At 39.3% G+C, this 14,803-nt stretch overlaps 1 protein-coding gene across 2 annotated transcripts in view; it reads left to right on the top strand.

The window, feature by feature from the left end:
- The window catches only part of MRPL48 (mitochondrial ribosomal protein L48), a 53,242-nt gene extending 40,360 nt beyond the window's left edge, over window positions 1–12,882 (top strand). The window contains exons 6-8 of one of the 2 annotated variants that reach the window (XM_080688148.1): window positions 9,067–9,169; window positions 11,344–11,433; window positions 12,422–12,882. In XM_080688148.1, the coding sequence (XP_080544274.1) occupies window positions 9,067–9,169; window positions 11,344–11,433; window positions 12,422–12,496 (268 nt within the window). In that variant the 3' untranslated portion in view covers window positions 12,497–12,882. The remainder of the gene's footprint in view (window positions 1–9,066; window positions 9,170–11,343; window positions 11,434–12,421) is intronic. The other variant, XM_080688149.1, reaches the window with a different exon arrangement.
- Window positions 12,883–14,803: the final 1,921 nt, after the last annotated feature.

Here is a 14,803-nt window from a genome sequence, read left to right as displayed (position 1 = left end):
ATTCTGGTCAGTACTTGGTACTGTCAAAATTTTTTAAAGGTATTCTAATATATACATAGTGGTATCTCATAGTGGTTTTAATTTTCACTTCCCTAATAAATAAATGATGTTGAGCATCCTTTCACGGGCTCATTTACTTTCCGTATATTATCTTTGATGATGTGTCCAAATCTTTTGTCTACTTTTAAAACTGGGTTGTTTTTTATTACTGAACTAGAGGACCGGTGCACGAAATTCGTGCAAGGGGGGGGGTGTCCCTCAGCCCAGCCTGCACCCTCTCCAATCTGGGACCCCTTGAGGAATGTCCGACTGCCCATTTAGGCCCGATCCCACCTAAACGGGCAGTCGGACACCCCTCTTACAATCCAGGACTGCTGGCTCCCAACTGCTCACCTGCCTGCCTGCCCAATTCCCCCTAACCTCTTCCGCCTGCCAGCCTGATCAAACCCCTAACCACTCCCCTGCCAGCGTGATCAATGCCTAACTGCTCCCCTGCTGGCCTGGTCACCCCCAACTGCCCTCCCCTGCTGGAACAATCGCCCACAACTTCCCTCCCCTGCTGGCCATCTTGTGGCAGCTATCTTGTATCCACATGGGGGTGGCCATCTTGTGTGTTGGAGTGATGGTCAATTTGCATATTACTCTTTTATTAGATAGGAGGATTATTAAAGTTTTTACAATCTGTTTTTGGATACCAGCTCTTTTTCAGTATGTGTTTTGCAAATATTTTCTCCCTGTCTGTGGCTTATCTTGTTACCTTCTTATCTGAATCTTTTAGAGAGCAGAAGTTTAAGTTTTATGAAGTTCAATTTATCAGTTTTTTCTCTTACTGTTCAGGCTTTTGGTATCAGATCTAAGAAATCTTTGCCTAACCCAGCAAACTCATTAGTCAACAGAGCGGCAAACCGCAGCTCGCGAGCCGCATGTGGCCGACCACTGGTCTAACCCAAGATCACAAAGATATTCTCCTATGTTTTCTGGTAGAAGTCCTATAGTTTTAAGTTTTACTTTTAGGTCTGTGATCCATTTGGAGTTATTTTTGTATATGGTGTGAGATATGGGTCGAAGTTTTTTTTTTTAATATACATATACAATTTGTTCAAATACCATTTGTTAAAAAGATTTTCTTTCTCCATTGAATTGTCTTAGCACCTTCTGAAAGTCAATTAACCATGTATGTTTAGATCTATTTCTGTTCTCTGTTACGTTGATCTGTATATCTATGCTTATACCAATACCACAATATCTTGATTACAGTAGTTTGATTACTGAATTACAACTTTGTTCTTCTTTTTCAAAATTATTCTGGCTATTCTAGATTTTTCATAAACATTTTAGAATTAGTTTGTTGATTTCTACAGAAAAGAGCCTGATGGAATTTTATTAGGATTATGTTGAATCTGAAGATAAATTTGAGGAGAATTGACATTTTATCTATTTTAATTCTTTTGATCCATTAGATGGTATATGTCCCCATTTATTTAGGTATTCTTTGCTTGCTCTGCTTTTCATTTACTCTTTGGATTTGTTGGAAAACTTTAGGAGAGGAGAAATAACATTTACTCACTATCTGCTCCAGGCCAGGCACTTTACATATCTTATATCAGTGTTTCAGAAAAGGTGGGATGCCCTTTTTAATTCTCATTCAACTTAATATGTCAAGGATAAATTCTTTGTGTGGTTCTGGTATGTTCTTAACACCACTCTAACACTTCCTAATCTTTATAACAGAGAGGTAACCTCTGGTTCAACGACTTTGGCTACCAATAAAATTTAGCTAGAATTTTATACCATTATTTTGTTTTCATTGTATTTATTTCTTTTTAAATATATTTTATTAATTTTTTACAGAGAGGAAGAGAGAGGAGAGGGATAGAGAGCTAGAAACATCGATGAGAGAGAAACATCGATCAGCTGCCTCCTGCATACCTCCTACTGGGGATGTACCCACAACCAAGGTACGTGCCCTTGACCGGAATCAAACCTGGGACCTTTCAGTCCGCAGGCCGACGCTCTATCCACTGAGCCAAACCGGTTTCGGCACATTGTATTTATTTTTAACTTACTTTCTACTTATGACAGCTGATACTAGTTTTCCATTTGTAGTAGGAACATAAAGTCAGGTTTATTGATATATAATTTACATTCAGTAAAAATTCACCCTTTTTAGTGAACAGTTTCTGAGTTTTGACAAATATACACAGTAGAGAGTAAATACCATCATAATCAAGATATAGAACATTTCCATCATCCCAAGAAGTTCCCTCCCCATACCCCCAGTCCCTGGCAAATACAGATCTATTTTCTGTCCCTATAGTTTTTACCTTTTCCAGAATGTCATATTAATGAAATCATACAATATTTTTCTTTGTGATTCACACACCTCTATCATGTCACTTAGTGCTTTGGGCTGTAATCGTCTATTCATGTGTCAGCTTCCCTTCCCACTGACTAGGTAGGGACTGTGTTCTTTATTTCTTCACTTAAGATAATGTATTTGAGATTTATGCATGTTATTGCCAGTATCAAGTGGTTTGCTCCTTTTTGTTGCTGATAAGCATTTCATTGAATATATGTATGTTTGTTTATTCATTCACCAGCTGAAGAACATTTGTGTTGTTTTCAGTTTTGGGCAATTGTGAATAAAGCCACTATAAACATGTACAGGTTTTTGTGAGAACTTAAGTTTTCATTTCTCTATGAGTATGATTGTGGGGTCAAATGGTTAAGTGTAATGCATGTTTAAATTCATAAGAAACACATTGGCTATACCATTTTTTCCCTCATCAGCAACATGAGTTCCAGTTGTTCCACATCTCAAGTTTCTTTTTTAAATTAATTTTTTAAGTGTGCTGACTTAAAGAAAAATATTTAATAAATAATACTTTGGGTGGTTTGCCATTGTGACAAGGTAGTACATGGCACAATATATGGATATGGCAAAAATTATACTCTTTCTCACTTGACAGATATTAATATATTCTCATTGTACAGATGAAGAAACCAAGTCTCAGAATAGCCAAAAGTCACAGAACTAGTAAATTGCCTGGATTTAACCTAGTTCTGCCTGACTCCAGTATTTTTAATTCTATAGGGTCTTTTTTTTTAAATATATGTTTTTATTGATTTCAGAGAAAGGAAGAGAGTGGGAGAGAGAGAAACATCGATGAGAGAGAAACATTGATCAGCTGCCTTCTTCATGCCCTCTACTGGGGATCAAGCCCACAACCAGGGCAGGTACCTGACTGGGAATTGAACCAGCAACCTCCTGGTGCATGGGACGATGCTTAACCAACTGAGCCACACCAGCCGGGCTATAGGGTCTTATTTTAAATCATTAAGCCAAATATGAACTTTTGAACCTTTATAACTTTGAGTATAATTGTGCTAAATGTGCTATTTGGAAGATTGTATAATAAGGTGTGATTTTAGCTCTCACAGCAGATAGTACTTCAATTGTGTTAGGCCTAAAGATATGCTTTATCTATTTCTGATGCCCCAGAGAGTCAGTTGTTCTTTCAGCACTTGACACACATCTCTATCATGTCACTTAGTGCTTTGGGCTGTACTCGTCTATTCATGTGTCAGCTCCTCTCCCACTGACTAGATGGGGACTGTGTTCTTTATTTCTTCAGCCCCTAGACCAGGGCCTGCTTGCCACATGGGGAACATTAAGCCATTGTTGAAAGAATGACAGGTTCTTCAATATGACTATACAATCCAGTTGTATGGTGTACATTTCCTAAAGTTGAATGACAGTGCTTTCAATTAATTGATTAAAACCTATTGATTAAGCCTTCTCTTGCTCATGTGGTAAGCATTGTACTAGGCATTTTAACTGGAGGATACTAAGGTGAATGTTCCTGATTTCAAGGAGTATATGTACATATGTGTGTGCACACAAGCACACAGAGAAATATTTTAACATAATGTGGAAGGTGATAAGTGAAAGTTAAAGTACAATGCCAGTTCAAGAAGCAGAATAGTGAAACAATTTGCAGTGGTTCTCAACCTTTCTAAATGCCGCGACCCTTTAATACAGTTCCTCATGTTGTGGTGACCCCCAACCATAAAATTATTTTCGTTGCTACTTCATAACTGTAATTTTGCTACTGTTATGAATCGTAATGTAAATATCTGTTGAGAACCGCTGCTGTAGAGCCTAAGGCCATCGGAAAACACAGATATTTACATTACGATTCATAACAGTAGCAAAATTACAGTTATGAAGTAGCAACGAAAATAATTTTATGGTTGGGGGTCACCACAACATGAGGAACTGTATTAAAGGGTCGCGGCATTTAGAAAGGTTGAGAACCACTGATTTAGAGCAATACCTCTCAAAGTAGCACTGCACGAAGATATCAGAAGCTTATGCCAAAATGTGCATTCATGCTTTGCTTCCTTCATCAAGAAAGTCTTGCTATTGAAAAAAAAATGGTTGGCTGAATTAAATAGTATGTTTAGTGACTGTTGCATGTTCCTTATCTTTTCCTGGACTGATGCCAAGCTGTTTGCTCACCAGCAACTTGTCTCTGGACCACACTTTGAGTGACACAGTACCAATTCTGGAATCAAACTGCCTGATTTAAATTCTAGTTCTACCAGTTATTGGCAATATGACCTTGGGAAATTCTGAACCTCAGTTACCTCTTCTGTATAAATGGGATGATAATTTTCTTAGTTCTTTGAGTTCTGAAAATTAAATAAGATAGTATATGATAGCACTTAGCAGAGAATGACATATTGCAACATTCTAAATAATAATAATTAATGAAGAGATTTTTTTTCCCAGCTGGCAGGGATTAGGGGTAGCTTCTCAGAGGTTGTAGTAGCAAAGAAACATTAAATGTCATTTACACAGTGTTATCTTACCTACAGTGAATCAACTCCCTGGAATAGTGTTTTAAATTTCCAGGACTTTTTAAAAGGTGCTGTTTTTAAAACCCAGCTGTAGCCCTAGCCGTTTTGGCTCAGTAGATAGAGCGTCAGCCTGCGGAGCGAAGGGTCCTAGGTACAGTTCTGGTCAGGGGCACGTACTTTGGTTGTAGGCTCCTCCCTGGCCCGGGCCCTGGTCAGGGCTCACACAGGAGGCAACCAGTCGATATGCTTCTCTCACCTCAACATTTCTCTCTTTCCCTCTCATTTCCACTCTCTCTAAAAATCAATGGAAAAATATCCTTGGGTGAGGATTAAAAAAATAAAAAGAATAAAACCCAGCTGTGAAAAACTCTGGCTGTATTTGGGTAAAGGCAGGAAGGCAGTAGCATTGAGCTACCATCAGCCAGCCACTCTGAAAAGTACTTTTTTTGTATATTGTTACTTAATTCAAACAAGCACTTTGTACATAGTGAATCAAAGCTCAACTCTGGAGCCAAACCATCTAGGTTTTACTTGTGCTCTGCCACATTCTTTTTTTTTTTTTTTAATATGTTTTTATTGATTTGAGAGAGAGAGGGAGGGCAGAGAGAGAGAAAAATATCAATTGGCTGCCGGTATATGCCCCCTCCTGGGGACTGAGCCTGAAACCCGGGCATGTGCCTTGACTAGGAATTGAACCAGCTACCTTTTGGTGCATGGAACAACACTCAACCAACTGAGCTATACGAGCTAGGGCTACCATTGTCTTGTTGTCTGACACTGGGCAGTTTACTACTTAACCTCTTTGTGTCTTAGTTTCCTTATCTATGAAATGGAGTTAAAGTACCTACCTAAAAAGACTATAGTAAAAATTAAGGGATTTGATATATTTAAAGTGCTTACAACAGTTCCCAGCAACTCTTGGCTGCTATTATTATTATTATTATTATTATTAATTAATTAATTAATTACTAAAGTTTACCTGTAGTCAAATACTTAATAAATGGCAAGATCTGGATTTGAACCCACTTTTCCCTCCAAATTCTCAATTCCTCCTAACTAGTACTCCACCCAGCTTTCATTGTGATGTTTCTCGAATGGAAATAAGATGTTACTCCCATGCCTAAATTCCTCCCATGGTTTCCCATTCCCTTAAGATCAAATTAAAGGTCCTCACATGGCTTATACCAAGTGCCCCAGGGTGTCTGGGCTTGCCTCTCTTGCTTTAACTCATACTTCCTTCTCCCTTTCCCTCCAATTACACTAGCTTTGCTTTTGTCCCTTCGTACCCAAGGACCTTTGCATATGCTCTCCAGAGCTTATAATACTCTTTCCCCTTCACCTAACTCCTGCGTTTTCCTTAGGTTTCATCTTGAATGTCACTTCTTTAAAGAAACTCCTTAAGTTAGTCTCTATATTATATATTTAGTAGAAGTGAAGGTTACATAACTTCCCTTTCATAGCAGTCATTCCTTATCCTTGTAATTACTTGACTTTTATTAGTCTTCCTTATTAGACTCTAAGATCCATAAGGCAAGGATTGTTTCTGGCTCCAGCAGCAGTTTGTCTAATAATCCTAAGACCTTGCCTAGTACCTGACACATAGTAGGCAATGAATAATATTCGTGGATTTGGACTGAGTTCCAATAGGCATGGGCATGATTCCTAGAACAGCAAACTGAATGATTTTTTTTTTTTTTTGCCTTTTCCTGACTCTTTGCTCCAAATAGCACAGAGCATAAAGAGACATTTATTTTCAGCAACTCACTCTCTGCATTGATTGAGGTTTTCAGACCACTGTATGGTTAGGCATTCTCACTGCCCAGCTTTTCAGAGATGAAATAATTTTTTCTTTTGATTTTCATTTCATCATGATCCATTTTCCTCTGGGAGTGCGGGTGAGTGCTTTGACCTTGAAGTGGAACTGGGCAAAGGAGCAGTGTGCTGGCTTTTGTTCTATAAATGGTCTGCTTTGCTATAGCTGCAACTAACGTAGAAGAGAAGAGGAAGGGGCCTCTCATGCAGGCCCCTTAATTTGCCTGCCTCCCTTGCTGAGCAGTTGCCTGGAGTGATGGAAATATGACTCATCTGGGAGCAGCTTCCAAGCCTAAAGCTGATCCTAGCCCCTGTGCTCTTTGGGGAGTAACAGCATCACTCAGCACCTCTCTGTAAAGGCTACTCTTGCTTTTTTATTTAAGTCAACTTACATTGTTTAAAATGGAGGTATATCTTATATATAGTAGAGTCCACAGATTCTAAGTCCCCTAGCACCCCAGCCAGCTCCCTTCTGCCCTGTCTTAGGCAGTATTCTCAAAAGGTAGCATTATTTTATCATGATAAGTTGACTCTTGAAATTCAATGACTGTATTTCATTTCTTCCCTTCTGTTTTTACTATTGATTAAATCTGAAAAGTACAGAAACTAATGGAAAATTATACTCTTACTACTCAAAGGCCTATTCTACTTTAATGACCAGAGTTCCCAGTATTTCCTTATCAAACTATGTCTGGTTTTTCTGTTGGTTCTCTTTGAGAGCTTCTCATGCCTCCTTGCCTTGAGATAACTGCTGCACTTTTTGGGACAAATACTTCTGTTCATTCTTTACATCTTGATACTACTTCATCTGTGAAGCCTTCCCTGACCCCCACTTCTCTTCCTCTTGTCCCTATAATATTTGGTACATCCCTGTTATTGTCTTTGTCTTACTGTGGTGAAGATGTTCATCTACTTACCTATCTGTCCAAAACACTCTTAGTGAACTCCTTTAAAGCACAGGCTACATAATGCCCACCAGAGTGCCTAGGACAGAAAAGGCTCTCAGTAAGTGTTTATTAAATGAATGGATGAATAAATAAACAAATCAATGAAATCTTGGCAAAATAAGTATTGAAGAATAAAATGTATGCTCAGTAGCAGGAATGGACAACTCCCTTTAGTCTTATCTGCAGAATGTCAAAAAGTAAAATTGCATTTTTTACATTCCTGAAAGCTTTTACATAGTTATTTTACTTGATCTTCCCTAACAACTCTATGAATGTGTAATTTATTTTATACATGGGTACTATCAAATTTGAATTGGAAGAGGAGAGCAGAGATTGTGCTGAAAAGTGGGAGGGGATGTTATTTAGGGAGGCTGCCTGGAAGAATTTGCAATACCTAGCATTTACTCACTTGAGTAAAACCTATTTGGGCTGTACTCATCTATTCATGTGTCACTGTTCATAGAGCAAGAGAACTGGCATTTGTAGGCACAGTATATCAGGCAAATAATAACTAGTTTAATCATTTAATCAATTTTCCATTACATCAAACTTCCTTTTGTAGCAGTCCATCTGTAGAGGACCATGTCCCCCTGCTATTAATTAATGAAGCTTTTTGTGGCATGAAAATTCAGAAATTCTGTTATTATTCCATTTATCTTTAGTTTGATGAACCATATTTCTGTTTAGCCATCAGTCCTATCATACCTAATCCTGACAATAATCTATTGATAGAGGCCTAGATTGTAATCCTCTTCTCAGAGGGGGGAGTGACTGGCCTTAATAAATATTGCTAATAAGTGGCAGGGGCAACATTTGACCCCAAGTCCAGTGCTCTTCCCACTGTAGCATGTAGATCTGCTGAAGCTGATTATAGCGAGCACAGACTCTACAGTGGTTGTCAACTAGGGGACATTTAACAATGTCTGGAGATAATTTTGATTGTCACCACTTGTGGGGTACTACTGGCATCTAGTAGGGAGAGCTTAGGGATATGTAGGCCAGCCCTCACAACAAAATGAATTTTCTCTTCTAAGATAGTGCTAAGGTTGAGAAATCCTGCTCTAAAACATTTGTGTTTCAGGCCTCATTTCTCTAGAAGAGGGGAAATACCCAAAGTTATCCTCCAAAGCATACCTAGTGATTCTTTTAGAATTGGCTATTCTTTAGTAGCAGCAAATACTTATTAATCACCAGGTATTATTCAGAGTGTTATATTAGGCAAGATTGGGGATGAAGAAAAGTAGTAGACACCTCTGTCACTTCAGGAAGTTTAGAGACTTCTGGAGGAGGCTTAAGAGGATCTTATTACTTTGCCCTGGCTGCAAATAACAGCCCTAGATTCCAGGAGCTCTGCATGCACTAGTGGTTGTACTCAGGGACTATCCTGACTGAAGTGGTGCTGCTGGCTTAAAGAGTATCCACAGCTGACTCTTTCTTCCCACAGTTTTGCGATGCCCACCAAAACCATGGAGGTGTTGCAGCTACCGGAGCAGGGCAGCAAAATGTTTGTGGACGCAGTTCTTACCATCCATGAGCGAGTGGTTCAGGTAGGTATTCTGGGAGAAACTTGAAATGTATTTGCCTCTCTTGGTTCTTCTCTCTGTACGTTTTTCCTCCTTCTACCATGCCTGTCTCTTCCTCTAGCCTGCCCCTTCAATGATGATGTTCTGCAGGTTTCCGTTCTTGATCCCTCCATCTCTCCTTATGTAATACTTTTCCTCTATGCAATCTCATTCATTCCCCCGACCTTAGTAACTGTCATTATATTATCGACAATGCCTAGATCTCCAGTCTTGATCAAATCTGATATCCATTTGTCTACTGGACTTCTCCACAGGGATGTTCCACAGGTGCCCTGCACTCAGTACTTATAAACTAATTGTAGAGGAACTGTTCCTCGGTCTCTAGAATCTTCTTCACCTTTGAGCCTAATGCTTGATCCTTCTTTGCTCTCTGATATCCATTCATTCACCAAATTCTAAAGCTTCTACCCCCAAAATCTTTTAGATTCATCAACTTTGCTTCACTTTCATATCATGTCATTTTCCTGCTTAAAACCCCTCAGTTGCTAGCTCTAGCAGTGCTTCTCTGTCATTTTATTGCAGAGACAGATGGGTGACAACCACACTATCATGAAAGTGCCCAGAGCTATTATTAAAAATTCACAGTTAACATTACCCCCATTTTTTACAACTTTATTGAGAGTTTTATTCCCATGCAATACAATTTATCCACTTAAAATGTACAATTAAATGGGTTTTAATATATTCAGAATTATGTAACCATCAATCACCACAGTCAATATTAGAACATTTTCATCAAGACCAAAAGAAACTCTGAACCCATTAGCAGTCATTCCTCTTCCCCATTCCCCTGACTCCTAGCAACCACTAATCTAATTTCTGCCTTTATGGTTTTACCTCTTCTGGATATTTCATTTAAATAGAATTGTACAATATATGGTCTTTATGTCCAATTTCTTTCACTTAGCATACTGTTTTCAAGGTTGTAGCATGTATCATTACTTCCTTCCTTTTTATTGCCAAAAGAGGGGGGGAGGGCAGAGAGAGAGAGAGAGAGAGAGAGAGAGAGAGAGAGAAACATCAGTTGGCCAATGGATATCACTTCTTTTTTATCCACTCAAGAAACATGTCAGCAAGGTAATGAATGTTAAGGCAGTAAGTAACATAAAAAAATCTATGTTAATTTTTAAAATAATTAAAGTACTTAAAATCTTTGGTTCTTTAAATATTATAAGAAATAAATTATTTGAGATATATCTTATGACAGATCTAACTTGGCACTAAGGGCCGTAGGATCAAATTTGAACTCTTTAGATTAGCATCTAACTGCCTTCATTATTCTCTTGCTTTTCTTCATACCCCATTCATTCCAGCTACACATGGAACTAATTTTAAATCCCTAGTACTGTGCTGTGCCTCCACATTTTACTGAATATTGCTTCCTCTGCCTTGAAAACTCCCACTACTGTTGAATTCTCCCAGGTTACTCCTGTTTTTCTCAAGACTCCATCAGAAGCTTTCTTTGACCTTCCCTGATTTAGGTAGGTACTTCTCTAGTGGGTTTTTGTAGCCCCCTTCATACTCTTCTACCACATTTCTGACTCACCTCTGAATTCTCAGCACAGGGTCTGACACCAGTCAAGTCCTGGTCTGAATGGTTAACTTGAGTTGACTCAGAAAATCATCCTGGATTTGATAACTTCTTTGGTCCAGTTATCACATCCATTGCCTACAGGAGCAGATATTGGACATGACCTTCTCAGCAAGGAGACACCCTGGCAGAGAGCAAGAGAAATCCTGTAGAGACTGGGCTCTGAAACCATCTCTGGGTGATAATCCTTCACCCAAGGCGGCCGTCTAGCTCTGCTAGAGCTCACAGTTGAGCCCATGCCATGTCTCCCACTCACCTAGCTTTCAGCACCTCTTTTTCTTTTTTTGTTAATCCTCACCCGAGGATATTTTCTCCATTGATTTTTTTAGAGAAAATGGAAGGGAGGGGGAGAAACCCAGAGAGAGGTACATCGACTGGATGCCTCCCACACGCACCCTGACTAGGGCCGGGGATCAAGCCTGCCATCACAGTATGTGCCCTTGACTGGAATCAAACCCGAGACCCTTCAGTCTGCAGGCCAACGATCTAACCACTGAGCAACCGTTCAGGGCTCAGCCTCTCTCTTAGAGTATCTTTACTTTTGCAGATAAGCGGTTTGAGTGCTACATTTGCAGAGATTTTCTTGGAAATAATCCAAAGCAATCTTCCTGAAGGAGTCAAATTGTCAGTGAAGGAGGTAGGTGCTAGTTTGAGGAGAGTCCCCCTGGTGGCCCACCTGTGCTCAAACTATCTAGACTGCGTGGCTTTAGAAATAAAGAAATGTGGATGATTTAGCCCAGATAATAATCAGGAAAGGTGTGCAGGCTGGTGTTACTGTGATCATTATTCTGGCTCTTCAGGGATGATGCTTTATGGACCACAAGCTGAAATCCACCACAGCATCCTGATGTTAGGCATGAGTCCAACACACCTCAAAATTCTCCCCCTCAGCCAGTTGTATAGCAGAAAGAGCATCATTTAAGATCACATACAGTATAACTGATCAGAACAGAAATAGGGAAATGTATTTTATAGAAAAAGTTCTTGGATCTTTGAAACTTAACTGTACCCTCACTGAATATATTCAGTAAAGAATACCAGTCAGAAGGAAGTTTGACATGGAGAATTTGGAATACATTAGGAACTTTAGCCTAAATACTGAGTATTTGGGTCTTGTTGCCAAGATGATCCTTATTATGACAGATATATCGGGTCATCTTAGACTGATGCCATTTGCTTCATGCAGCTCCCTTGTTCTGAGTCCATGCTTGTTAAACCTTTGCTTATTACTGTAGTTCTGTATATAGGGAGAAAATGTGATGGTCATGCTGATTTGAAATAATCCAGTCCTGCACCTGTTATCTCCTATCGTTAATGGGGAATTTTGGCATTCTCTTTTTATAAGTGCTTCTATTGTGATACTTATAGAGTTTTGACATTAGTTCTTTATAAATCTGTCTTCTGTCACCAAACCATATGTTCATTTAAGGCAGGGAGGAAGTCCAATTCAGCTTTGAATTCATGGTACCTAATACAAGTCTGGTACATAATCAATACTCAATAAAGCTAGTTGAATTCTGATGCATTCTCTACAGAGGTGGTAGGTGGATCCTTTTTTGATGCTGTGCATATTTGAGTAATTGAAAGCTCTGCAGTAATTCCCACTTATTTTTCCTTCTCCCCAGCACACTGAAGAAGACTTCAAGGGAAGGTTCAAAGCTCGGCCAGAACTGGAAGAACTGATTGCCAAGTTGAACTAGCTCATTGCAGGCTCTTTCAGCACTGGTGATATTGAGTGCCCAGGGGAAGAGCTCTCTGAGTGGTCAAAGTTAAGCAGGTGACCCTGACCCTTAGATATAAATGTCCATCCCCATAGGTAGGAATGGGTCCTCTCCTCTGTGGAGGAATGCTTGCCAATTGTTGCCACTTTCCTTTGAGCCAACCCTACATATCTTCCATCTAATAAAAATTTGCTGCTGATGGGTGTGTTTTGTTTTTTTTAAAGTAATTTATTGAGGTGAAATTCACATACCACAAAACTAATTATTTTAAAGTGAATAATTACATTCACAATGTTGTGCAAGCACCTCTATCTAGTTCCCAAACCTCATTGCCTGTTTTTGTAATAAAAGTTTATTGAAACAGCCATGCTCATTCATTTATATATCATTTATAACTGCTTTCACACTACAATGGCAGAGTTGAGTAGTAGTAACAAACTGTAAAGCTAAAACATTTATGTGGCCCTTTATAAAAACAGTCAAACCCTGATCTAAGTCATTGGTACTCAAACTTAAGTGTGCATGAGGATGACCTGGAGGGCTTTTTAAAACACAAATTGGCTGAAACCGGTTTGGCTCAGTGGATAGAGCGTCGGCCTGCGGACTGAACGGTCCCGGGTTCGATTCCGGTCAAGGGCATGTACATTGGTTGCGGGCACATCCCCAGTGGGAGGTGTGCAGGAGGCAGCTGATCGATGTTTCGCTCTCATCGATGTTTCTAGCTCTCTATCCCTCTCCCTTCCTCTCTGTAAAATATCAATAAAAAATATTTTTTAAAAAATTAAAAATAAAATACAAATTGCTAGATTCTACCTCCAGAATTTCTGATTTAGTAATTTAAGTGAGGGCCTAGAATTTGCATTTCTTACAAGTTTCTAGGTGATGCTGATGCTAAGGGACCCCAGTGTTTTTCTATTCTGAACATCAATGCATTCGTTTTTCTGTAGATAACAGATATCATTTATTCAGCTAGACCCTGGGCTAGGTACTATATTAGCTCTAAAACTTATACCAGTTTTTAGGGAATATATGAGTGTGTATGTGGATGGGTATCTGTGTCTGTGTGACTATATCTCATATATGTTGAGCTTTTATTAGTGCTATGTACTATATACAGATTATCCTTGAGGTTGATGGTATCTCAATTTTATAGATGGAAAAACTGTTTTGGAGAGATGAAGTGACTTCCTCTGGTCACACAGTTAATAGTGACAGACCCCTCTCTCCTATATCCCACTGCTTCTCTGAGATACTCCTACAAGTCTGTGGGAACTCAGAGCATTCTTAGCATTTAAGAAAAATTTATGAATATATCAGGTTGACATTGGTTAATAAAATTATGTTTCCAGTGTACAATTCTATAATACATCATCTGTATATTGTATGTTCACCACCCAAAAAGTCTCCCTTCATCATCATTTATCCCCTTTACCCTCTTCTACCTGTCCCCACCCCCCTTTCCCTCTCATAATCACCATACTGTTGTGTCTATGAGGTCTTTTGTGTTTTTTTCTTCTTAACCCTTCAACTATTTCACCCAGACCCCCAACTCCCCTCCCCTCTGACAGCTGTCAGTTTGTTCTCTGTATCTATGAGTCTGTTTCTATTTTGTTTGTTTGTTTTATTCATTATATTTCACTTAGCATAATACTTTCCAGGTCCATTTATGCTGTTGCAAAAGGTTAGATTTCCTTTCTTTTTATGGCCAAGTAGTATTTCATTGTGTAAATGTACCACCGCTTTTTAAAATATATATATTTTTATTGATTTTAGAGGGAGAGAGAGATAGAAACATCAGTGATGAGAGAGAATCATTGATCGACTGCCTCCAGCATGCCCCACACTGGGGATCAAGCCTGCAACCCAGGCATGTGCCCCGACCAGGAATCCAACCGCGACCTCCTGGTTCATAGGTCGACACTCAAGCACTGAGCAACACCAGCTGGGCTGAACCACCACTTTTTTAAAAAATATATATATTTTTTATTGATTTCAGAGAGGAAGAGAGAGATAGAAACATCAATGATGAGAGAGAATCATCAATTGGCTGCCTCCTGCACACCCCACACTGGAGATCTAGCCCACAACCCGGGCATATGCCCTGACCGGGAACTGAACCATGACCTCCTGGTTCATAGGTCTATGGTCAATCACTGAGCCATGCCGGCCGGGTTAAGTTGATAATTTTGTATGGCCCAAGAGTGATGTCTTAAATACCTAAATGGCCCTTGGCAGAAAAAAAGTTCCCCATCCCTGCTCTAGACTGAGGCCAGAGGGAAATGGACT

Source organism: Plecotus auritus (assembly GCF_963455305.1).
Source record: "Plecotus auritus genome assembly, chromosome: 9".
Taxonomy (NCBI): Eukaryota; Metazoa; Chordata; class Mammalia; order Chiroptera; family Vespertilionidae; genus Plecotus; species Plecotus auritus.
The sequence above is the reverse complement of the archived record's forward strand: the minus strand, read 5'-3'. Positions and strand labels throughout refer to the sequence as shown.